Source organism: Lates calcarifer, linkage group LG20 (assembly GCF_001640805.2).
Source record: "Lates calcarifer isolate ASB-BC8 linkage group LG20, TLL_Latcal_v3, whole genome shotgun sequence".
Taxonomy (NCBI): Eukaryota; Metazoa; Chordata; class Actinopteri; family Centropomidae; genus Lates; species Lates calcarifer.
In genome coordinates, this window is record NC_066852.1 from 3,182,736 (window position 1) to 3,207,781 (window position 25,046).

At 39.9% G+C, this 25,046-nt stretch overlaps 2 protein-coding genes across 2 annotated transcripts in view; one reads left to right on the forward strand and one right to left on the reverse strand.

Annotated features, from left to right (window-relative positions):
* On the forward strand, window positions 1–16,163 carry rad51d (RAD51 paralog D). The gene is made up of 10 exons (XM_018693782.2): window positions 1–429; window positions 506–567; window positions 5,408–5,526; window positions 12,093–12,174; window positions 12,380–12,514; window positions 12,596–12,691; window positions 12,823–12,913; window positions 13,908–13,978; window positions 14,514–14,681; window positions 16,023–16,163. The coding sequence occupies exons 1-10, from the start codon at window positions 348–350 to the stop codon at window positions 16,119–16,121; spliced, it is 1,005 nt and encodes a 334-aa protein (XP_018549298.1). The 5' UTR covers window positions 1–347; the 3' UTR covers window positions 16,122–16,163.
* lig3 (ligase III, DNA, ATP-dependent) overlaps window positions 15,265–25,046 on the reverse strand; it is a 17,453-nt gene continuing 7,671 nt past the window's right edge. Inside the window, 12 exon segments of the mRNA XM_051078767.1 lie at window positions 15,265–18,507; window positions 19,010–19,093; window positions 19,249–19,328; window positions 20,059–20,209; window positions 20,849–20,995; window positions 21,445–21,519; window positions 21,634–21,776; window positions 22,721–22,844; window positions 22,961–23,038; window positions 23,125–23,212; window positions 23,792–23,871; window positions 24,000–24,131. Coding sequence (XP_050934724.1) covers window positions 18,274–18,507; window positions 19,010–19,093; window positions 19,249–19,328; window positions 20,059–20,209; window positions 20,849–20,995; window positions 21,445–21,519; window positions 21,634–21,776; window positions 22,721–22,844; window positions 22,961–23,038; window positions 23,125–23,212; window positions 23,792–23,871; window positions 24,000–24,131 — 1,416 coding nt within the window. The 3' untranslated portion in view covers window positions 15,265–18,273.

Below are 25,046 nucleotides of genomic sequence, written 5' to 3' on the forward strand. Positions count from 1 at the left end.
TCCTACGGCAAGCAGGAGGGGGGCATTTACGCCTTCGCCTATAATTTGGCTCTAAGCAGCGTGTGCGGCTGCCGAGCTGGTGATGTACGTGAAAAAGTTTTGTGACGGCGATTAGTTTGAGTTAGTCAAGATACGACTCGGGTTTTATCGTCGTCCACTTAGGAAGCAGCTTCAGCAAAGTCCTTCGCACAGACGACATCGACCACACAAACAGAAAAGTTAGCTGTAACGCTTTAGCCGCAAAGCTAAAAACAGCTGTAGCTAGCTGCAGCTGTAAACGCAGCTACATGAAAGCTTATTTCCTATCGTCGAGTTACGTGTGAATGAGTAGTTAACAATGCAAGACCATGGTGGTCCTGAGAGAAGGTATGTGTCCTGGACTGGATGAGGATTTAGTGCGGGGTCTGCGTGCTGCTGATATTAAAACAGGTCAGTGTGTATGTTTGCGTGCGCGCTTGTTTTGAGGATGTTTCATGGTCTAACACTCAGATTGCTGTTTTCACAGTGGAGGACCTGGTCTCATCTGACATTGAGGAACTTGCTCAGAAGTGTTCTGTGTCATATAAGGTATTTATACCATACATTAATTAAACATGGAGCTCATTCACTGACCCTGAAAACTGTGCATGTCATAGTAAATATCCTGGGACTCAGCCTTGCCAGACTGAGTTGTCCATGTCCCCTTAAGCCACATTAACCCAACATGTTATATTATGTTCACCAAATCCATGAGGTGCTTGGAGAACACGCAAAAGAGAAGAAGTGCTGCTTCGTTCAGGCCCCTGAAACAGAACACAGTTCCTCATTGCAACATACAGCAGCTCATCTTTTAAGACAAGCTTCAGCATTTCTTTGGAATAAATCAAATTCATCGCTTTTGTTTGATGTTTTAGAAAAAAAATAACATGAAAACAAAAAATACCCACGTTTAATTCCTGGTATTAACAGTGCAGAGTGGGAGGTTTAGGACCTGACCAATATCCTGTTGATCTTAGACACACCACATACAGCACGAGTATCCCATTGTGTAAGTAGTTTATATTAGATGGCCTATAATTTAAAAAAGGGCACTCTTAATGTAAGCAGACCTCCCACTGGGCTTGTTATGTATAGCCGTGGCAAGCCGGGTCATCTGGTTTAGAAGCCAGGAGAAATTGTTTCGTGGCAGATGTTCAATTTAAGGTTGAAGATCATGTTTGCCTCCTATTCCTCTCTGTGTTTTTTATTTGTAATTTTCCCACACAGCTATTACATCTAGACTTTATTGTTTTGTGCTGAGTACAGTTGTATGCACAGGATCAGCCACCCCTGTCAAAGTAAATACACCTCCTGCAGCAGATATTGAAAATGAGGCTTTCTTTTTATTTCATGACCTTAAAAAACAGAAAATATGTTACTAATTGTGGCACATGCTAAAGTTTGAGCACCCTACTTTTAAACATCAGAATTGACTCTTTAGGACAGGCAGGTCAAAAACTGTCTGCTGATGAAATATCTCTGACAATTCAAACCCAATTCAAACAACCCTGGGCTCCTCTGAGCACCTGACTGAGGATCTTACAGTGAAGCTAACTGATAACTACAAGGCAGGACAGGCTATATAAAGATATCAAAGCACTTTCAGCTTGAAATGTCCATTACTTGAAATGTCATTAAGAAGTAGAAGTTAAGTGGAACATGTGGAAGCCAAGAAAAGATCTGGGAAAAAAAGATAAAACTGCAGGTCTGCTGGGCATACAGGAGCTGCAGGAAGGTTTAGCTGACACAGGAGTGGTGGGACATTGTTTCACTGTGGAGGAGTGGAAACAGTCATCAGAGGGAAACCTTACCTGCAACCTCATCACAAAAGCAAACATCTGATGTCCGCAAAGCAACATCTGGACAGGCCAGGAGTCAATTCGAAAACAAGTGCTGTGGACAAATGAAGTTAAAATTGAGCTCTTTGGCCCAAAACAACAAAGGTGTGTTTGGAGGAAAAAACAGCATTTGATGAAAATAACAACTTACCAACTCTCAAACATGAGGGGGTGCAAACTCTCTGCTCTGGGGTTCTATGGCAACTGGAGGCACAGGAATCATTGCACCGATAGAGTGAAGAATGGATTCTAGTAAATATCAGGAAATTCTGGATTCAGATGTCGTGAATCAGTCAGAGTGAAACTGAAAAGAGTTATTAAGTAGGGTGTCCAAATGTATGCTTAATTTGTCTCTATTTTTTAAGTTCATGGAATAGAAAGTAACAGTGCATCAACATTTTTAATGTGTGTTTGCCGCAGGAGTTGTATTTACTTCTTTTCACTCATGAACTCAACAAAATATGTAATGTGCCCGGGGGTGGGCAAACTTTTTCACCCAACTGTCATAGAGAGGTCGCACGGCAAAAATTAAAAGTAGCATTTTCTATATAGTAGTATGTGTACAGTGAGCAGTAAACAATAGGAAAGTCTTAGCAGAAAGTAAAAAAAACTCCTCACTGGGTCTGCCTCAGAGTCCTTCATTATAAGTTTGAACCCACAAAGAGAGGCCAGCTCTTTCAGTTTTAAATCATTTTGCAGTGAGAGCCATGAAGAGAGAGCAGAGATCATGAAAGAAATTCTGCCTAACTCAGTTCTGACTTTATGAGCAGATAACAAGTAACTTTTTTTTTTCTAATATCATAAATAGTGTTTTCCACCAAACACGTTCTGAGATATAGGAGCGTAAATAATCAGGAAGGAGACCCAGAAGGGGCTTTAAGATAAAAGTGTATCAGTGAGTAATTGTGTGGGGCTTAGAAGGCAACCCAAGCATTCTCAGTAAAGAGATGAGTGAGAGATTTGCAGTCACTAATACATCCTCTGTGGTCAGAGTGTCTGGACATGCAAACTAGACACATATAGGAAACTAATTTAAAAAGATCTGCAATTACAAGAGAAAGTTTGAAATAGTATGAAATATATTTTACTGTCTCCATACTCCTATTGCCACATATTTTATTATCATGTTGTCTACAAGTAATTAAACGTCTCTGTGATTGCATCCTCCCCCACTACCTAATTATTGTGGCTGCAGGAGTCATGTACCACTTTGATCGAAGTGATTTGAGTTTAAAATGTTAGAGATATCACCACAGAGTGAGTGAAAGTCATTTCCCCCCATGAGATCATTATGTTGTTTAAATATTCTTTTCACTGCCTGTAGCAGGTTCAGGTTCATCCCAGTGACAGAGCTAGACTCCCTGACCTGCTTGTCCAGCCTGCAGACATCCCCTGAGCTGATAACCAGCATCCCTCTGGTCGACCAGACTCCCGCTGTTGATTTGAGCCATTGTTTTGCACACACAACGGGTAGGAGGTCAATGCTAGGTCATCTGTACCGACACGTTTATTTGACAAAGGCAGCCTCCTACAGTTCTGTTAAAGCAGGACAAGGCAAGGTTTTTATGTAAAAACACAGCCGTCTTATGAAGCCATATCTTAAACTGGGGCACCAGAATTCCCACTAATTGAGACCCAATAGATTTGCCTTATTTCACAAAATAAATTTCTTCTGTTAGACTTGAACTCGTTGACTTGAAATCCTCTGTGCCCAGAAGGAGAGACTAATCAGAATGTAAGTCTGCTAAACAGCACTAAGTGCTTCTTCCACAGAAAGCTGGACTCCCCAACATTTGATGTTTTCTCCCTCTGATCCCTTTGAACACAAAACATCACAGCCTAGTCTGGTCAGTGAGCTTATAACAAGCATCGTTCTCATGCAGTAGACTGATGTTATGTTGTAAAATCCAGTGGGATGCACTTGTTGTCTTAGCAGATATCCCAAGAGGTGACCCTGTGGTGATCAGAAGAGCGACCTGATTGGTCGTTCGTTTATTTGCCTCCAGCAGTCGTGCTCCCTTTGGTCATGCATCTTCAGTGGGTTTTGCAGGGACTTTTCATTAAGTTCTTTACTTCCTGTAGAAGCTTTAAATGAATTTTTAAAACATTATTTCTGTCAGGAGTGATTGATTAGCCACCTTAATGGCAGAGTGCTGGAGGTGACAGTGGTTCCTGGTCATCTCGCTGTGATAACACCAGCTATACAGGATTGTTCACCCTGACCACACCTCCCTCTCCTGTATTGTTAGATCAGGAGGCAAAGGACAACATTTTTTGCCAGTTAAGATATCAAAACACACACATAAAAACACACATTATTTCAGCTCGTACAGCCCATGAGCTAGTGGTCAAGTGCGTCTTTACATATGTATATGTATGTGCATATATATATATATTCCCCCAAGTGCAGGAATAGCAGAAAAGAGAGGGAGTTTTATATTTTAATACTTGATTGCTTTTCTGATGTGTTTTTGACAGTTACCACGAGATAGAACAATTAACACAGGGATGCAGATTGTATTTTTAAATTTACAGGATCTGAAAGTCCCATGTTCATGTATGTCTCAAAGGCTGTTGCATCAGAATGAATATGCAGGCTGATTGACTGGCCCCAGAAAATCCACCGGTAACAATTACTATTTTCTGCGGTCACTGTCTTGGGATCTGAGGGTGCTTAGAGTGGGCTGAGATGTTCTGTGTTTCAGTTCCTAATAAATAAGTATGTGAGTCGGTGTGCAGCTTGTTATTCATTTACTGGAGCGGGCTTCTCATGCTGTTTTAAATAGCGATGGGTAGATGAAGACGTGTTGAATCAGTGAAACTCCCCAGCAAGGTGTGTGGAAACTAGGTTCATTTCTTGAGTCGTCAGGTGTTCACAAGGGGCAAAATTTACAGCAAGAAATAATGAGCTCAGTCCTGACTTAGAATTATCCCTGCGCTCTCCCTCAGTGACAGCTTCTCTGTGGAGGTGGGATATGTTTCAATCCCTGTTTAGATCAGTGTTGACTCAGTTATCATCATTAATATACATTATATTGACTAATTATTTTTACAATGAACAGAAGGAGGACTTATTATCACACTTAAACAAAAAAGATGTAGACCAAAAAAGTTGGCAAAATGTGATCGTCACGGACATTTTCACCAGTTTTTGTCATAGACTAAACAAAAAACAGATTAATATATAATGAAAATAATTGTTAGGTACATAATAACATAATAACATAATGTAATTGTTACCCTAAATGATATGGAGTCTGGGTAGAAATCTGCTCTGTGTTCATGATGTATACTTCAGTCTTAAATGTTGACTAAAAAGGGCATAGAAAAAGCAGACAGTGAGAGCATGGTGACATTATTTCAAAAATCCTCCTAATCACATCAAAACAAGCCAAAATCTCACCTTGTGCTTTCGGATTATCAACATAATGGCCCAGTTGGGCAGAAAACTACCCAATCTGGCAACGCTGGCCGAGGTGGCTCAGCACACGTGTTGTGGCTGATCCATGCAGGAGTTGCGTGAGGCTCATACTGTAATTTTTGTATTTCAGGCTCTGTTTGCCATCCGCCGAGTGCTGCTGGCCCAACACACAGCATTCCCCGTGTCAGGCGCTGATCTGTATGAGGAACTACTGAGCTCGACAGCCATCGTCTCCACTGGAAATCCCAGGTAAAGACAATTCTGCACACACAGCAGAGCTCACTACTTTGTCTTCCAGGGACCAGGGGGATTTAACGGCAGGCTCAGTGCCACAAGAGCTTAAAGCAAGGTTCACCTCCAAAATCAAATATGTATTCCTGAGGACCGTTCTCCACATATTGAATTAAAGGCACTTCCCTTTGTTCAGCTTAGAGCTTGTTTAAACCTGCACTGCCTTCTTCATTAGTGGATATAATGATGAACAGGAAATTTTTAATATTTTAAATCCATTATGTTTGCAGATGTTGGTCCTCAGTTTTTTTTTTTTGAACCAACACAGACTTTCCACAATCACAGGATAACATGAAATCAATAGAATCATACATTACCAAAGGTGTTTGCAACCTGAATCCTCTGTATCGATCCGTTTTATCAAACTAAAATCTCTTCAGTGTTGTTAAAATCCAATTTCCATTGAGCTGTGCTGGTAGAATATGCATCTGCTGTATGGCTGCTGTAGTTAAAAATACAGCCGAGTGCTTTAGAAATGGCTCGTGTGCTACATTCTTGCACTGAGGAAACATTTTAGCAGCTGAAGCTGACTTCTTTGCGTGTTCCTCCATTAGACTCGTTGAACGCAGCCTAAAGTGGCTTCTGATATATCGGCTGCAGTTACTAGGCCTCCACCATGACTACTTTCCACAAAAAACAAACACTATTGGCAAGTCCTTTTAAGCATTTTTGCGGTACATCAGGAAATCAAAATTTAATGGCTTGAAAGAAACCAAAAATTCCCACTGCTACCAGCGTGGTATTGTGTTACAGCAGAGCTTACAATTAACCTGCAGAACTGAGACACAGCATCCCATGAGAGGTTAACGGATAGATGTGTGCTGGAAGATTGAGTTTTCTGTATATGCTTAAAGCACAAAGCATCACAGGTAAATATTTCACGTTAAGAATGGAAATATTCTTCAGGCAGGACACAGACTGCTCTGAACAAATCTGTGAAATGGGCCAGGGTGGCATAATTTATAGGATGGTACCTTTCCTACAGTTAAACTCACTGTTTCAGCATAATTAACGACCACAGGTGTTTTTTTTTTCCTCTCCTGTGGCTCTTTTTAAGTGTTTTTCATTAATTAGTTAGTGCTTTGGATTAGTGATATGAAACTGAATCAGCCATGTGAGGAAAGTCAGTGTGTGTGGTGTGTGTGTGTCTTGGCTGCGCTCTACTGGTGAAAAAGTGAAGTAATGAATGATGCTCCTTGCTGTTCATGGTGTCACAGACAGTATGGTGTGTGGTGTGGTTTAAGCAGAGTGTGTAATGAAACATATATTTAGTTGCCACTTTATTTTGGTGAAACAGTTTGAGAGAGGTGGTGATTCAGTTGATGCAGAAGCATAACTACAGCAGATGGATGCATGAGAGACTCTGTAACCTGTTGATATTCAATAGGACACTTCATGCTCTCCTTACTAGCTAATGCTGAGTGTGCCTGCGTAGATAGAAGAGATCTTCCTCTTGCTGGTCACTGAGTCAGAATCAGTGAACTGCTCACAGAAAATATTTTTCATTATAACAGCAGAAAACTGATGCTTTTTTCTGTTTCTCTTTTGTTTGAGAAAAGAATTCATCTGAACAAAACGGATGCATGTATTTTAATATTTACATTTTCTTCATCATGCTCACTGAAGACAGCAAAGTGTAGACTTTTCCTACCTAAAGCCTGAAGCCCTGAAGGCTGTACACACTTTTTAACACTCCCTTTCTTCTTCCAGCTGTTTGATATATGACTCACAGTGAATTCGAGTCTCCAGCCCAGATAATGATAAAAAGAACTTATTGAGCGTAATACTTTTTAGGTTTATTTCATCCACCTAATAGAAATGTCAACAATTAGTCAAAAAAGCTCAAAGTAAACCTTTCTGCTATAACACAGTGGAATAACCAAAGCTTTTGAAGCTTTATACTTGGCATGGTTCGGGAAACCTTTCCTGGACTGTCAGACAGTTTTGAGCTTTCTATCTAACACAATATACTTGCACTGTATTCCCATTATTACGCCTACAATAGTACATGCCTCATTAAATTTCAAAAAGTATCTATGTCTTTGTATTTGGCAGCACAAAAACACTGTAAACACATAGATGCAACACTTCAAATATCCCCCTCACAGCTCAAGTAGCAAAACACAAACATAGTAAAATAATTAATAATGAATGATAAATGACATTTATTTTTAGCTTCTCAGAATATCAAACAGTATGCACCAAGACAAACAGAAAGAAAGTAACAAAAACTAAACAAAGCTTATCAGATTTCCTTGCTGCCATGGTGATTTATCATACAAAGAGGATGAATGATGAGGGCTTATTATGGTTTATAGCTTTCATCAGCTTGTGTGTCATGCAGCCTTTTGTCAATACTTAATGACATAATGTCACAGTGATATTATTGTACCATGTGTAGGCTACTGTAAAGACGTTTGGTTGTGATTAAATGATAAGATTCAGCAATTCAAGGCAATTACTTAAAACCTCACTGAATTCAGGAGTTGATGGATTCAGCTTTGAAGCTCAGAGTTAGTGGTTCTCATTCAGCCCACAGGCAGCCTTAAAATGAAGCTGCAACTTACACCTATATTGAGCACCCTTAAATAAGATGCTGCAGATCCCCACTATTTGTTTTAAGGGGATGTGTCAGGGTTTTTGTGTTTTTTTTTTTTTCCCCCCTCAAAGTGACGGCAAATCATTTGCACATCACCACAAACAGCCGCCTTTGTTGCAAGTCTATTTGAATATTTTGAACTGGCATTTGGTTTGAACATGTACAAATGTATTTGAGAAGTTGATATTTTCAGTAAAGAATGAGAAAAAGAAGTGACTATGACTATTGTTTGTTTTACTAGCCTCTCGAGCTGGCAGATGTTTAGAGGCGGCCTCCAGGAGCTGACCAATCAGATCTGAGTGGGGCTCATTTGGAGGGCGGACCTTAACGAGACCAGAAGCAAAAACTGGCTTTTTTGGACAGAGGCTAAACTGAATAAAGGGCCAGCATAAGATAAACTAAAGAGATTTGTGATTGCAAATTATGCAGGGCTATGCCTGTTAAGACCCACAATAAAATAAAATAAAAAGTCCTGCTGGGAAAGTCCACGGAAAGTATATCTGTACACAGGAATGTAAAATTGTCCTCAAAAGTTCTCTCTGTCTTAAGAACCAGACTCACTGCTTTGAGTCCAATCACACACTAAGATGAATACCTTAAGGTCCAAGGACTGCACAGTATTTTGATCTCTCTGATGAGTGCAGCCCATGGGAAATTCTGCATCCTTGGCTTTTCAAGGGCAATCACTTTCCTCCTTCAGAGCCCCTACATGAGTACAACCCGATGTTTTCATCAACAGTACAATCCTCTCTGCACCATTGTCAGAGATGGCTGGAATAATGCGAGTATGTCCGTCCCCACCTATTGTCCTCTTCACAATCATGCTGTGGGCTGATGAGAACCACTATCAGCCAACCACAGACTTCCAGTGATTCTTAACCTTCAAGCTGGAGGACCTTGGCTAAATAGATTTAACTGTAAGGCCGTCACATCCGTCATCACACACGCAGGCAAAGATGATGCAGTTCCACAATCTGCACAGATCACTGGCCTGAATGTCAGGTAATCAAGACATTCCAATGCTGACAGATCAGATCGGATTATAGCAACAAACACTTTGTTGACGACGTTCAAAATATAAGTGCATGAACAGCACTCATTCAATGGGACCTTCAGCTTTGGTCACATAAACCTAAAACTCTCAAATGTATCAGTAGATGTAGCTTTAAGAAAGTTTTCCAAAATAAAATACAGCATTAGACTAACTAAATTATCACTTAAATCAAGAATATAAGTGAATGATTGATATTTTGGTACTCAATGTCACCGACATATTGATCAGCACTCAGTAAGTATTAGGCCTACAGTACGTTTAACATGCACAGACAAATAGACACAAACCAAAACAATGAAAATGTGGAACTAATGGTTCCAAAAGTATATTTATCAAATGAAAATCCATTTTAAAACTTTAGTTTTAAATATATCCTCGATTTTCCTCAGCATAAAAACAAGGGAGCTTCTATGTAGACTTTGTCATATATTTATGTTGTAGCCAAACATAATTGTGTTTGAGAAACCATGTGTTTGACATCTGTTTTTTTTACAGTGTATGGCTCCAAATGCTGAGTCATCCAGAAGCTCATGTCTCTTTGCTTAGTGAATCAGATTTGTTGCAAATTCAGAAAGCTTCGTTTTACAGTTGGAAACAAAATGGTGCACCACAGTTGCTGAATTTGTCCAAAACTGACTTATAATCTGAAAGTGAATTTCATTACACTGCTGTGTGAATATATAAATATATATATTGTCATGTTTGTATAAAGTGTTTAGCTCTTATCGTTAGTGTTTATTCGTTTTTTTAAATCAAAAAGTAGTTTTTATGTTCATAGGCTTTTACCTTCCACTTCTTATCAAAGCACCAGATATTGTTGTTGCTCAGCTTTTGTTGGCAGGACCTTGATCTCAGTAGTCTCCCATTTCTCAGCTTTACTGGAGTGGAAGTGTGAGACACAGCCAAACACAGCAAAACCCTCCCCAAAGAAGACTGATAGGTCAAGCAATTTCAGGATCCTGTGCCAGTATTGTTAAACATTGTGAGGGGCTATAAATTTACACAAGACGTTATTCTGATGTGAGTAGTGATCCACAGCTGCTTCGGTTTGAACAGGAAAATTAAGTCGTTTTTGCCTCTTTGACTTCTACTGCAGAAAGATCAGATTAGGCAAACGACCAGCCTCAGAGCTCGCCCTCAACCCCAGTGATGGATTCAGTAGCTCGCCAACCATTGATGTTTTCATGTAGTATTTCAAACTGAAGCTGTGAACAGCTTACAGACTGGACAGGCTGTAAACAATCCTGGCACTCCCTTTGCATTTGTTTGGCAGGACTGTTGTTTAGTTCAATATAGTTTTGAGAACTATTGTTTACAAAATGGAGTCAGAGTGGTAGGGTAAGGTCATTGACTGTTGACAGGTAAATGTGACGCTTTCATCCATGACCTTCTTTTAACCACATCCACACCATCACATCAGCCCTGCCTCTGCTCACTGAGCCCAGTAGGAAATTAATGGACCTCTGGTGATTTATGGTTTAAGTTTGCTGCAGGTGTGAACACATAAAAAGAGCGGATACACTGGGGTGGGAGAGGTCACATATAGATGACCTGAGGTGTATGAAGGTGGAACTCGGGGAAGATTTACCCGAGCAGCAACAAAGAACCCATAACGAGACTGACAAGGTTATGAATCTTAAGTACAGATCCTCCTTCACCCAGTATATCCCTGTCAATAAAGACAGTTTAAGTATCCATCTCTGCATGTTCCTGCAGGAGTTCGAGGCTATTGCAGGTGTTGCATCTGCTTTCTGCTGGCAGTAATTGGCCTCAGCCTATAATGTTGGAAGAAATCTAGTAATAAAAAATGAATAGTGAAATGGGATGTAATTGAACAGAGTGGTGTCAAAGAGGACGTGTGCAGAAGATTTATATCTGAGCATCAAAAAAGCTTTCTTGACCTTGGGAGGGTTTGTTGTTGTTGACCACATGACATGAAGGTGCATTCACAGTACAAGGTGTTTGCAGGGTTTTCAAACTCACCCCAACATGTGAGACTTCAGTCACGTGGTAACAGGTGGTCATTTAGCTGCACTGGCTGAGGCTACAAGCAAGAAAAACCAGCGCTGCAGATCAGTCCAAACAAGCCAATGTCATACTCTGCTACAGGCCAAGCCATTTCATGGTAGATTCCTCAATAGGACAAAAAACGGAATCACCTGAGTCATTTAGATTTGTCTTCTTGGAAACATGAATCTGTCTAGCAGCTGTGGAGATATTTCACAGGGTAAGTGAAAACCGGAGCCTGCTGGTGGCGATAGAGGAAAGGTCAGTGTCAGTAGGATTCATCTTCTGGGTTCATGAACGTCTTTACAAATCCCTAATAGTGTCTGTTGGTACAGTTCACTGCAGCGCACCCATCCCATTAAACCTAGTAACACTGGCAATTTGGTGCAACACATGGTCTGATTCTGCATTTACAACAGCTGAATGTGTATAAATCAGGATATACAGTGTAACAATGTGTTTTGTTTTACTTTACACAATGTTGATTAATTTTTTTATTGGCACTGTAGATTCACTACACAGACTCATTAGACTTGTAACTAACAAACAATGACCCCTACACACACACACACACACACACACAGTCCCCTTCCAAAAACAGATGAATGAAAAGCCAACTATTTTTGATAGATTCAATTTGAAAGACACAGCCGGTGGCTGAGCTTGATAAGAAGCAATCAAATAGCAACTGAAATTAGGATTTGGCCAAACATCTTAAGAATAGTCTGGAAGCTAATGCAAGCCCTGTTTGTATTATGTTTACCCAACTGCAGTTTATGTTGGCTCCACAGATGCACTTGGACTTAATAGTTTATTACATCGGATGGCAGTTGTGAGTAATGAATTGTACCTTGTTTCTTGCAGCTTAGATAAACTGCTGGATTCAGGCTTGTATACTGGAGAGATAACAGAGCTGTCAGGAGGCCCAGGAAGTGGTAAATCTCAGGTGAACATTTCCTTCCTTCCCTCTCCATCACTGATTATTTCAGTCTCATAAATTCACTCTTTTCAGAATTCCCCCATCTCCTATAGATTACAAATTCACTCTGGCTGAAATCATAATACTGAGGTAATGCTTTATTGTAGTTTAACCAGCACAAATTATCCATGCTATCTTTAACTATTCCCTGCATGCTTGTCATGTCTTCTAGGTGTGTTTTGGTGTCGCAGTGCACATTTCCTACCAACTGAAACAGAGTGTAATATATATTGATACAACAGGAGGACTGACTGCCAGCCGCTTGCTTGAAATGCTACAAGCTGAGACAACTAACACAGAAGAGCAGGTGGGTTGACGGGAACTAAGCTTTAAACAAATATTACGTGTAAAATAAAATGATTTGAAACAAGACGCTATCACGTTATAGATGGAAGCTCTCCAGAGGATCCATATCTTTCGTTTATTTGACGTCTTCTCCTTACTCGACTGTCTGCATGGTCTTTGCAGCGGTGGGCTTCAGCAGGTTCGTTTGCAGTTGTTTGGTTTTTTTTCCTTATGCTTAAAATACACCTACAATCTTGCTGTACCCAGGGAACCTTTGAGACAGATGGATCAAATTTTCAGCAATGTAATTTTGTCACATTTCTGTATTAGGCATCTGTTGGCGGTGGCTCTGTCAAGGCAGTGATTGTGGACTCTGTGTCAGCTGTTATCTCTACCCTCCTGGGAGGCAAACAGAATGAAGGTGATATCTCTTTCTGCTGGTCCATCATAGCCCATCACACCTGAGGCTGTGTTTACACCTGAGCCTGTAAACTGCAAATGCCTGTCATGAATCTGTAAAATAAATATCACAACAGGGTTCCCACGCACATTTTGGAGGCATGGCATCTATGTGAGTTCCAGTCATAAGAAAGCGTGAAAATAATACAACTAAATTTGCACAGAACTGATTAATGAAAAACTCTAATAGTCTATTTAGAGTGACTTCAGTTTGTTTTCAGAAATATAGAATTTCCCTCCAAGTAGTTTCTTTCTCTCCACTCCTAAACAAAAAAAATGAAACAAAAATGGCTTCAGCAGTTGAGACAACATGATAACAAAAACACTATAGATTATGTCTCTAAACTGGAGGTTATACGTTGACAGAATGAGCTCGCTTCAGTAGAGAATTTTGTAGTTGGTGTATTATAAATGAATTAGTGTAGTCAGGACATTTTATCATAAAAAACAAAAATAGAATCCATCTCTGTATATTTGGCAACAGGATTTGCCCATTTTTGACCTCAACCATATGTTACCCTGTGATTCAGTTACATAAGGTTTTATTTTGTGAAAAGTCAAAACTCCTCTTACTTACCAGCGGGTTATATCTTCAAAGATACCACACACACAGTCACAGTCTGTGGAAATATGGAATCTAAACATTGGTTTCACCCTGGGCAACATTTTATTCCAAGTGGGCAGCAGACATCTGAGATTACAAAAATAACCTGAAGATGGACTTAATGCTGGATAATGGGTAACAATTTGCATTTGCATATCATAGCATATTTGCTAGATAGCAGACTAACATTGCCATCCCTGGAGCCTGCCACAAGTGTGGCTCAAAATGAAGCAGAAATGTTTAATGACAGTAATAATATCTGTAGTTTGACTTGTTGCTTAAAGAGTACCATTGAAAGACACAGAGTTTTCTGTACACAAACTAACCTCTCTGCAACCTCCTGTGCCTCCAGGGATGTCCCTGATGATACAAGTGGCGGGAGTTCTTAAGACGATGGCGAAGGACTTCAATGTTGCTGCTTTAGTAAGGATGACACACTCCTTTGACGTGTGCTACTCTGGGATGCAAGATGCATTTCCAGTGTCAATCTAAACTCTTCACAGCCCTTTTCATGCTTCCTCTTGTTATTGCTCTAAGACCTGAGATGAAAACTAAACCTTTTTTTCCACCTTTCTTTGGGCAAGAAAATACAATGAAGATTAAAAACACAAGGTTTCTCATATTTCATGATGGAAGATGTAAAACAAAAACACCTTTGTTAGTTCAGGTGTATGACTGGAGGTGATAATTATGTAGAATTAATGAACTAATCACATTAACAAGCACGCACCAAAGAAAATTTTCCCTTCACCTCAGATCATCACATTATTTGAAGTGAGATAAAGATAATTTGATGGGCTGTTTGATGTCCCATTTGATTAAAAGTGGGACAATCTGGCTGTCCTACTTAAGATTTTTCATCTCTTCTAAAGCTTGTATTATCTCTGGAAAGCTATACTAAATCATAAAACAGAATGTAGAAATGCTGTGATACTAAACATGATGTCTGGGCCTGCAGGTAACAAACCACGTAACGAGAGGCGGCAGCGGGGAGGTGCAGCCAGGCCTTGGTGTGTCGTGGAGTCACATCCCCAGAACCAGAGTCCTGCTGGAGCGAGTAGAGAAGGCCGTGGCCGTCAGCCGTCCCGGTCTGCGCTCTGCAACACTGATCAAGTCTTCTAGACAGGTACGACAAGCAGCATTGACTTGCACATCATCTGCTGTAGCTCCGTATTGATTCAGTTAAAGCAGTCTCTTTGAGAGGCGAATGTCAAAACGTCTCGTTAAAATGGAGACTTTGAAGTTTCGTTTGCTCTTGTAAAACAGGTCTGGTTTGATAAAGAGATTTTAATAAGACAAATATACTAATCTCATCTTTCTAATTCACAAAGACAGGCTGTAACAAAAAGTAGTGTCTCATTCTCCTGATTTAGATTCAGGACGCTCGGCTGTTTTAACCCCAAAAACAATTCCAGTGCCATGTACGCACACTAACAAAACAAAATGCTAAACCCTGAGTGAGCGCTCGAGTTGAGTTTGACCTGACCCCTATAACAGTGTAGAATACTTTAGTAGGATTTCTTGTTAGTGAAGTTTATATCTTCTAACAGTCCCACTGACTGCTGTTTGGAGCTAGTGTCCACTGTCACAACATTATTTCTGTACCTATTTCTACTTTAACAAATTACTTTTTCTTGTACAATGTTTCAAAAGACTTCAGTGCTTGCAGTTATTTTTCAAGTGTTAGTTAGTTTTAAGTGGAAACCCACTGCAGTCAGAAGCAGAGGCGTTTATTGGATTCAAATTTATTTTCATTCACTATAAAAATACAGTATTAGCCTCTTGAAACTTCCTTAAATTGTGTAATCTATCATAGTGAACATGAAGTATGCATTCATTTTTGTCATTTGTAGTAATATTAATCCAGTATTGGTGTTCACTTTATGAATTACACAACTCAAAACGTCTTCAAACTGATTTCTGTACCACACAAACCAACATTTGCATGGAAATATACAAAACAATACACAAAAACCCTCGAAGACTTTCCAACACACATTCGTTTCCTCGACTAAAGTAATAATATATGAGCCTAAGTTGTGTGGCAGGTTTGATTAAGTGATTCATGGGTTTGTTGTAATTTTCCAATTACACTTTTGTTTTATTTTGCATTAATAAAATTACATGTATGTTCAAAAACAGCACAGACCAACAGAAACGTTAGTGAAAGCACCAGAGTGTCTGAATGAAAAGCCTGTAACCCCTCAAGAGGTCAAAACTCACCTCAAACTCCAACCTACAGAATGGCAAACACATTAATTGACTAATAGTGAGTGGAAGGAAATTGATGAAACTTTTGTATTTTTTCCTCCCTACAGTTGCATTAATTATATATTTTGGAGTTGGTCCATCAGTTGAAATGAAATGAGTGCTTTCAAAATGAACATAGCCAAAATTAATGTTTTATATTTCAGAGTTTTTTTGGAAAGTAGTTCTAAATCAACCCTGTCGTCTGCTCCACTTCTAGCCTTGTCACATCAAAGAAGAGTTTGACTTGCAGTGGTGGAGTCGATCTAAAGGAGGACCCTCCTTGGGAAAGAGAAAACTGGATGAGACTGATTCCTGACGAGAGCCAAATATAAACCTCTGCCAAAATGTCCGACCAAAGGTTAGTGAAAGTGTCTGGACCAGATTTGCAAGAAAATGTGTCTTTGAAGCAGAATGCAAATATTTGATCATTTGAATAATTGCTTAACTTAATGCCAATTAAAAGGATCATTGCTACAAAATATATCCATTTAGCTCGTGACACTGGAAGTATATTCCTTTGAGATGCTCTGTCAGTCATCGACTGCAGTATTAATATTTTAGCCTGGGAGGGAGGAATATGGAGGCAAAGGAGTTCTTTCTCCAGTGTATCTTTTCGGGGAAACAGAGCAGGTTCATGTGGATTTTGCTCCATCAGAGCTTTAATACATTCAAACATTTAATTAAGCCACCTCATAGCCTAAAGTATCCCAGGGATAAAGAAGCAAATCTGAATTATCCTTGAAAGCCATTCAGATGCAGGAAGCTGCAGTAAAAAACCCTCTCAGCATCTCATCGGATTGTACAGTCTCATGATTTAGAATCAGAGTGAAATGTATTTGGTTTAGGAGGAGGAAGCCTTTTAAAACAACTAATTCCTCTCATATGATGTTGGCAAATTTGAGAACATGAACAGCACTCTCCAAAATGTTTATTTAGGAAAATGTTTTTTTTCCTTATCTCAGACAGGAAGGCAGTAGTTTGGCAGGGCAGTGGTTATGTCATCAGAAATCCATTAACGTCCTATTTGTAATATGGCTGCTTTTACTGCAAGTAGCTGCAGTGCAAATTGAAGGATATAAATAGCATTAGAATGATGTTACCAAGGCATTTTTATTATCTTTATCAGTACGTTGTTTATTCAGTGGCCCACCAGTCTGGTTGTTCCTAGTTCATGAGCTGGGGTTTAATACCTTACAAATGTTTCCCTGTCACAGTAAAAATCATTCATGTTGTTGAAACCCATTATTTTACTTCAATTGCATATTCATTTCCAAGTTCGTTCTGTGATTTGTTACATGATCTCTTTTTAAAAAGCTTTTCAGGACTGCACTCTATTCGTGTGGCTGATTTAACCGCGTCTCAGTGAATTTTCTTAGAAAACTCTACATCTATCACCAGCATTCAAAAACTGAAACTCTGCAAGTAAATGAATGCTGTATGTGGCCCCTGCTGGTTTGCAAATGTTCAAAACACAAAGGGCTTGAAAAGAATAAATAGAAATCACTGTGGGTAAGTGAACCCATGGACAGTGTCTGATGTCACAGTAATGTCCCCAAAGCAGAAAGATCAACCCTGCTCATGTGGTTTAACATGGATTTAAAGGGTAACTCTGATATTTTTAAACCTTTATTTTGCCATGTTTAGAGTGTAAATGATTGATGGAGACAAATATCTTTGGAATCAGTAAAGTAGCTGCAGTGAGCTGCTGCAATATAAACAAATGGTGCATGTGTCTGTCAGAGTACACTGAATAAAGTGCTTGTTTTTCCCACTGACAGGCTTCAGGTTGTTATTACAAGTGTCTGCCAACATTATGGACAGGATCCCTACAGAGACAGACCTTTTTATTAAAGAGTAAGATCCTTTTTGTTTTACCAGAAACGTCTCTATGTATCACTACCAGGCTTCATTGTTCTGTTACTGGAATATCACTGCTTTGATCGGTTAGTTTGTTTATGTTTGTATTATTGTGTGGTACTTCTATTTATGTGGTACCTGTACTTATGTAAAAGCACCACATAATAACACAATACTTCTCCCACCACTGAAAGTCACATAATGACACAAACAAACCAGTCGAGGCAGTGGTATTCTGTCAGCTCCTGTGTTCTGCTTAGTAAAATTACTGTTTTTGTCAATGGAGTGTGGTTGTGCACAGGATCTTATTCTTTACTGAAAAGGTCTGTCTCTGTAGGAATCCTATCCATTATGTTCTCAGACACTTATAATAACAATCTGAGCAACAATCTGTCAGTGGCAAAAACAAGCACTTCAGTGCATGTACTTTGACATGTACTTTTGCCCAGTGGATTACACTGCAGCAGCTGCTCATTCCTGCACTGATTCCAAACATTTTGGTTCATATCAATATCAGGTTCAAAACTACCAGAGTTATCATTTAAGTGACACTGATGTGCATTACAGGTAAACGCAGTGTATAAAATGTGCAGTGTTCTTTTTTCTTCTTATTAACAGGGAGGTACAACGCGTCTCTTGCGGATACACTCCCAGATCCAGCTGGGTGTGACCTTCTGGGCCTGGCTGTTCTCTTCAGGTTCAGCCAGAGTATGTGTGGCTGAGGCGGTGTCATAGTCCGGGACGAGGTCTCCGTCATACGCCACAAAGTAGCGCCTCAGTTTGTCAAAGTCCTGCACTGAGACGGGCAGGAAAAGCTTCACCCCGCTGAAGATGTCCAGCAGAGTCTACAGGGAAAACAAACGGTCAGCACAAGACACACCCTCACCTGAATCCATGCAAACAGACTGTTCACATGTTTTATTTAAGTTTTAATAATGTTAAAGCTGCATGGTATTCACCTATTACAAAACTGCAGGATGACATCTCATATGTTTATTAATTTAATGTGATTTAATTCTGCAATTACCACAACACAACTTATCACAACTGGAACAACATAAGTGATGTCCTCCAGTAAAACTAGCAAAATGTTTGACTGACCAAGAAAGTCAGTTATTAATTTATGAACTTATTAATATTTTAGCTCTAGTAAAATGTCACACTCGAACACTAGAGGTTATTCTGAATAGCTGTTAAGATGAAGAGCCATTAAAAAGCAGAATTTTAATATTTTTTTACATCAACTTAATTCATTATCTCCTCAGAAATGTTTTCTAAAGCACCATGACAGTTTCAGTGCACTTGTTTGCATACAGTTAAAGGAAGCGAGACCTGTTGTTGACCTACCTTGTCATTTCTTGGCTCCAGCAGTTGCGAGGTTGCCTTTGTTTTGGTTTGTCCGTTGCTCTGAACACTTTCACTCTTCTTCGCCTGGTTGTAAACAGACCACAGTCAGGTCATCACTATTGCATGAAGTGTAGCCTGAGCAGCTCCAGTCTACTGTCACAGCTGTCTGACAGGATTACTGTAATAATGCAGGTGTCTGTCATGTGAACATGCTGTGTGCTGTGCAGAAAAGACAATACCTTCTTGGCAACTGGTGCTTCCGAGCCAGGGGTGCGAGGCTGAGATTTCACCACCTTCGGTTTAGGTGGAGCGCTGTTGCCTGAAAATTGAGTGCATGTTATTGATGATGTAGAATAAAGCAGCATTGCAGCACTCACTCATTTAACTGAATGTCGAGTCAATCAACACATCTCTCTCTGTGTTCCAGGTCAATTTAAAGTTGATGAACAGACCTTATTTAATAAATGCATACATTGCCATACATTTCACTTTTCTGTGACTGTGTCCTTGTCCTGTCTTTGCCTGAAACTGTCTTTTAAAAAGACGTGTAAATGATGGGGACATATTGACATTGCTGTGGGTGAAGCCAGTGAAGGCAAAGATGTGTCTGCATGAGTTGAAAATTTCAACTTCAAGCAAAAAATGTGTGCTTGTCCCAAGGCTTAGACTCTACTCCATGAATACAGAGTGACAGGAGGAAAAGTGATTTTAAGGAAAATAACAGAATTGGAGTATCTCGAGCTAGATGATAGCTAATGGCTGGGCTGTTACTACTTTGACTGTTGAGGATGATATAAGGATCTGAAAATTGAGCAATTTGAAAATGTAATTTTGCAGACATTCTTTACTATTCTCTGATAGCTGCACAGGTAAAATGAAATAATGTACCTGCAGATTAAATGATAATGATGTTTTGCAGTCTGAACACTCAACAGTAAGCATCCTGCCCTCACGGCTCGTAACTTTAAATTATTTCACATCAAACTGTAGCATGAGCAGAAATGTATACTACGTAAATAGCATGAAAACAGTAACACTTGTGTACTCACTGGTCTTCTTGGGAGGAGGACCTCTGTGGGATGAGGACGGTGGGGAGTTTCCTCCGCTGTCCCCTCCTGATGAGCCCTTGTCATCATTAGATGTAGACGGTCCGGCTGTCACTTTAAAGTCACAGTTCTCCTTTGATATGCGAAACAGCTCCTAAGCAGAGTGATGAAATGACAACATGGGCTTCAGCCAAGAAATGTAATGTTTCGTGTCACAAGAGATTGAAGGCCTGTGTTGGATTGAAATAATTTAGCGCAGGCATGTTTTACTGCCTCAGCCAATATTTCAGCTCATTTGTCAGAGTTTGCTGGATGACTCTGACTGCAAATTCGTTCCTCCTCCTCAACATTTAAATCATATCTAACTTAGGTAGCCCCATGGGTGCTTTGTTCAACAGTGGCCTTAATTATTTACCACACCCATCACCTATATCTCTTGGCCTCCCCTTCCTCAGCCATATTCCATCATATATTACAGTAGAGATGGAAAGTAATTAGCAACAATCCCTGGACATACATTTCAAGTGTTTAGTATCAAATGAGCAGCTGATTCTTACAGCATTTTGTGACTGATCTCATTAAAACCTAATCATTATGTGATGGTGGTTAATTATTTCCCATGTTACCATCAGTTAACTGCATTTACAAACACTCCTTTCTACAAGTCATGTCCTTCAATAAGTAGTATCTAATGAAAAAAGGACACAGAGTTACATTCATTCTTCCTGTACCCAGGAAGAGCTATGCATCATTAACACCAAAGCACGTGTAAATCTAAATAGTGATATCCTACTTTAAGCTGGTGCAAGTTGGTGGCAGTCTTCCAGTCCTTGTCATCACGGATGCGCGTCATGCGGGGAAAGCGGATAGAGATGCCATCAGCAGTGTGCATTTCTGATTTGGAAAACTCTGCACCTGTGATCTCCCAGACAGGTGCTTGCTGCAGCAGGTGAAAAATAAATGAAAGGAAAATATATGACTGGCTTTTCCATTAAATGAAAAAAGACCAAGCATCACCTCAGCTCAAAAAAACCCTATGATTATTACTATTTAAGGAAAGAAGTTTGTGGACTTCATTTCAAACTCTAAAGCTACAAAGGGTCATTTTCAATCAAATGTTTTCATTCTCTAAAAAGTATGTACATGTAAGACTATTTTCAGTAAATGTGCAGGTTGGAAACACATTTCCCAGCTCTGCAGCGTGAGTGGTCATTATCTCAGCACGTCTGAGAGTAATTTACTTGTAGACATCCCTGCTGACGACATATGCAAGAGATATTTTTAACTGATCACTTCATTTAAAGGTCTATAGTACCCAGATATACAACTAGGCTGTGCACGAACAGGCTCCACTGGGAAATACAAATGTGCTGAATAGTGAAATCTCACCTCAGGATCGCGGATGATGAAATCTGGATAATAGTTCTTGATGATTTTCAACCAGCCTGGGATTTTGCTTGGATCCTACACACACACACACACACACACACACACACACACACACACACACGATTCATTTTCAATTTTATTACATCAGCTCAATATTCCAGGCAGGTCTGTAAGTGGATCCTCTCTGACCTTGCTGATTTTGATCACATCCAGCTCCTTCTGGAGCCTGGCCAGGGTGGCGTCATCGTAGCCTCCAGAGCACTTGGTGACTGTGCACCATTTCTTAGAGTCTGGGTCATAACAACCCATCAGAAAACTGGACATGATGCCCCCTGGTGGGTAGAAGAAGACACCTGGCATTAGGAAGACAACTTAGAGAAGTGACTTCATACCCAGTCAGTGCACATCTACACTGTATAGTTTAACTTAACTTCCCAAAACAGCCCTATTCAAATCCACTCCTATGGTCTTTTTTCCCAGCTGTTGTTTTCTACTTCCCACTTTTGTCCTCCAGTATGTTATGACAAGTGTCTTCATCTGATTTATTGTTTCTGCTCTATTAGACTGTCTTCACACTGCATGAGCTGTCTTTATTAGCCATGCTTTGGAGATGTGTACCTTTGTTTTGACATTTGTTATGCTTCCATTGTTTCATATGCTCATTAGCCGGCCTCCTCAATGGCTCCCATATCTTGTTTGTTAATATGCGTTACCCAGTAACAACCTATCCTTATGCATGTTGTGTTCATTTGAGCTCACAGTGTTGCAGAAGTTAAAATTGTGTTGTTTTTCATTTCACCATATGGTCTAACTAGTGTTGTATGCAAATGTTTGGGCACCCCCTGGGCAAATTATATATTTTGTGTATATATGAACATATACACATTTTAGTCTTTATGTTGAAGATGTGACTGTAGCTGATACAGAATACAGATCATACTAAATCTTATTGTTTAATAAAAAGCCTTACTAAAACACATTAAATATCAATTTTGCTGAAACTTGAACACTGTTTGCAAAATGGTCCTACTGATCATTGAACAGAGTTTCATAGCATTATTAAAAATTAACAGTAATAGTAAAACTGTCTTGCTTAGCTAATTTGGGAGTCCCCAGAGTCACACTCCTCACCTTAGAGGAAGTGTCTAAGCATAGAGAAAAAGGACACTAAAACTGTCAGAACAAGTAAGATAAAGCATCAGGGGCTGGAGCAAACTCCAAGTCCACTGCATAAAGAAATGAATGTACTGTGGTGGATGGTTAGAGCTTTACAGACCGTTTGAGCCTTTTCCGTAGAAGGCCCCCAGCACCACCAGGTCAGCTGTGTCTGCCATCGCACCTTCATTCAAATAGTCTTTCTTCACCTTCAGCCAGTGGCGTTTTCCTGGTTCATAGGTGCCCTGAGACACAGATATACACATCAGTCACTGTAATCATTCAGCTACATCTATAATTAAACTTCTAAGTATAACTTGACAAACCAGGGAAAAACAAACAAACAAAGAAAAAACCTCACCTTTATGTCTTTTAGCACCAGACCCTCAAGTCCCTCTCTGATGACACGAGTTATCATATCAGCCAGATCTGCTGCCCTCTGACACACAAAAAATGACACAAAATGATATCCTTGCTACTGCAGATGTAAAAAAACAGAAAGCCAAAAATCATAGTTTTACTCACAGTGACATGTTTCATCTCTGAGAACAAGATCCTGTTGGGGACTTCCACCATATTGTCATGTAGGAACTTCCTGCGTTCACGCAGCGGCCTGGAGAATAAAATGCCAGTGGATTAATGTAAGACAGCTTCTTATAGTATTTCTGTAGTTATTACTGTAAATGAAACCTGTGACAAAAAGTGTAGCATGGGGCAGAGCTTTAGTTTTTAATTTTATACACAAATTAATGAAACACACTAGTTTGGGGAAAATAGCTGCTTTTGCATGTGAAAAATGTAGATATATTTTTATAGACTCGCTCACAGTTTTTTCAATAATTAAATCTTGTTCACAATTAAAATAGTACTGAAAACTAATTACCAAAAAGTAAAACTACCAAACCCACAAGGAAAATTACCTTTAAATAAACTGAGGCTAAAATGAAAATGGGATCCCCACATAAAACAATACTGGAAACACTGCATAAATAACACTGAGTCAAACACAGAGCAGTCAACCACAAGGACAGAACAAAATGCTTTAGTAGAAAGGTGTTTGTTGAGGTTTGGACGAGCATCTTACTAACCGTGTTAAAAAGCACATGCCTGCAACATTCCCATCAGGGGTTATTCTTTGTACAATGGAACAAAAATATGCTTTTAAGATATTGGCTGGAGTGGAACACATTACCTCTCCATGAGGCTCACGCCATTGAAGTAGATACAGTCGAAAACAAAAAGGCACACTTTGGCATCTTGAAAGGCTGCTTTCTGAAGGGAGAGGAAAGAGAGAGGAAAGCATGACGTGTGACAACAGTGACTTATCCAAAAACAAGCTGTGTGACAAAATTCATGCTGCCGACAAAAAAGAAAGGACAAATTGGCTTTGGTGTTCTCACCTTGTGTACGCCCAAGGTCCCAAAGGGCAGGGGTTTACTGGTCTTTGTGTCAATTAGGAGGACTTCAGCGTCCAGTATCATACTGTTGCCTCCGGGAAAAGCCTGAGGGATGTACTCTTTGAAATGGGCCACCTGAAACATCAACATGGACACACACAGAGGCTTAGGCACGGAGTAAAAATAGGAAGCATTTCAAAGAACTATTAGAGCAGGACTTAAGAGATTGGCAGCAACCCAAATTTCTAATAGGCATGACACTGTAAAAAAGTAATTAATAAGCCTAATTATTGTCAACTTGTAAAAAAAAAGTGCAGATGAAATGGCATGCCACAGCACATTTGGGCTTCTCACCACTATCGACCTTCATTATACTCTGTGGTGGATGATCTGAACAGTTTTACAGTGTCATCATTTATCAGAATAAAAAGCATTAGGAAACTTGGACTGTTGTAATTAGACCCCATTCCCACCCCCACAGAATGTTAACCTAACATTAACATAAATTGCCTAATTACAGTGGCCGAGGGTGCATAATCAGCCATTTGGCTGATGGGAGCACAGGCATGGCGGTCACACAGGGAAACATGTCTACAGCCAGTCAGGTTAGAGGGCTAACACTGGGCCACGCTTTAACAGAAACCACAAAGAACATGAGAAGTCTCAGATAGCTGCTCAGAAACTGGAAAAGCAAGGGGGCGAAGCTCCTTGTGAGCAGCTTGGATAAGAGAGATTTCTTTCATTAAAAAGCCACCCGCAGAACTGTGTGAACAGAGAAGCCTCCACAAGTATCCCGATGAGCGGAGGCACAAGGCTTGTACATATTGTCATGTTTCAAAGCTCCAAGGCTTTTCCTCCTTCTGCTTTAGTGCTTGGTGTTCTTTTGTGAAATTTACTAGGGTTCAAAGTTGCTGTGAGGTATGTATTCTGTGCACAGCAGCTACCTCTAGTGGTTTAAATGGGCTAATGAATGTGATGTGGAGCTATTTATCCCTGCATGTTTAAGGCTATCAGCCGCATGCTGAGAAAGTAAATGCTGGAAAATCGCTG

What these genes read in the sequence shown, in the direction of transcription:
- rad51d (XM_018693782.2), top strand. Translation starts at nt 348, where the DNA reads ATGGTGGTCCTGAGAGAAGGTATGTGTCCTGGACTGGATGAGGATTTA. An exon ending in AGTGTTCTGTGTCATATAAG is followed by an intron (nt 568 to 5,407) that starts GTATTTATACCA and finishes TTTGTATTTCAG; the next exon opens with GCTCTGTTTGCCATCCGCCG. An exon ending in CAACTAACACAGAAGAGCAG is followed by an intron (nt 12,515 to 12,595) that starts GTGGGTTGACGG and finishes ATCACGTTATAG; the next exon opens with ATGGAAGCTCTCCAGAGGAT.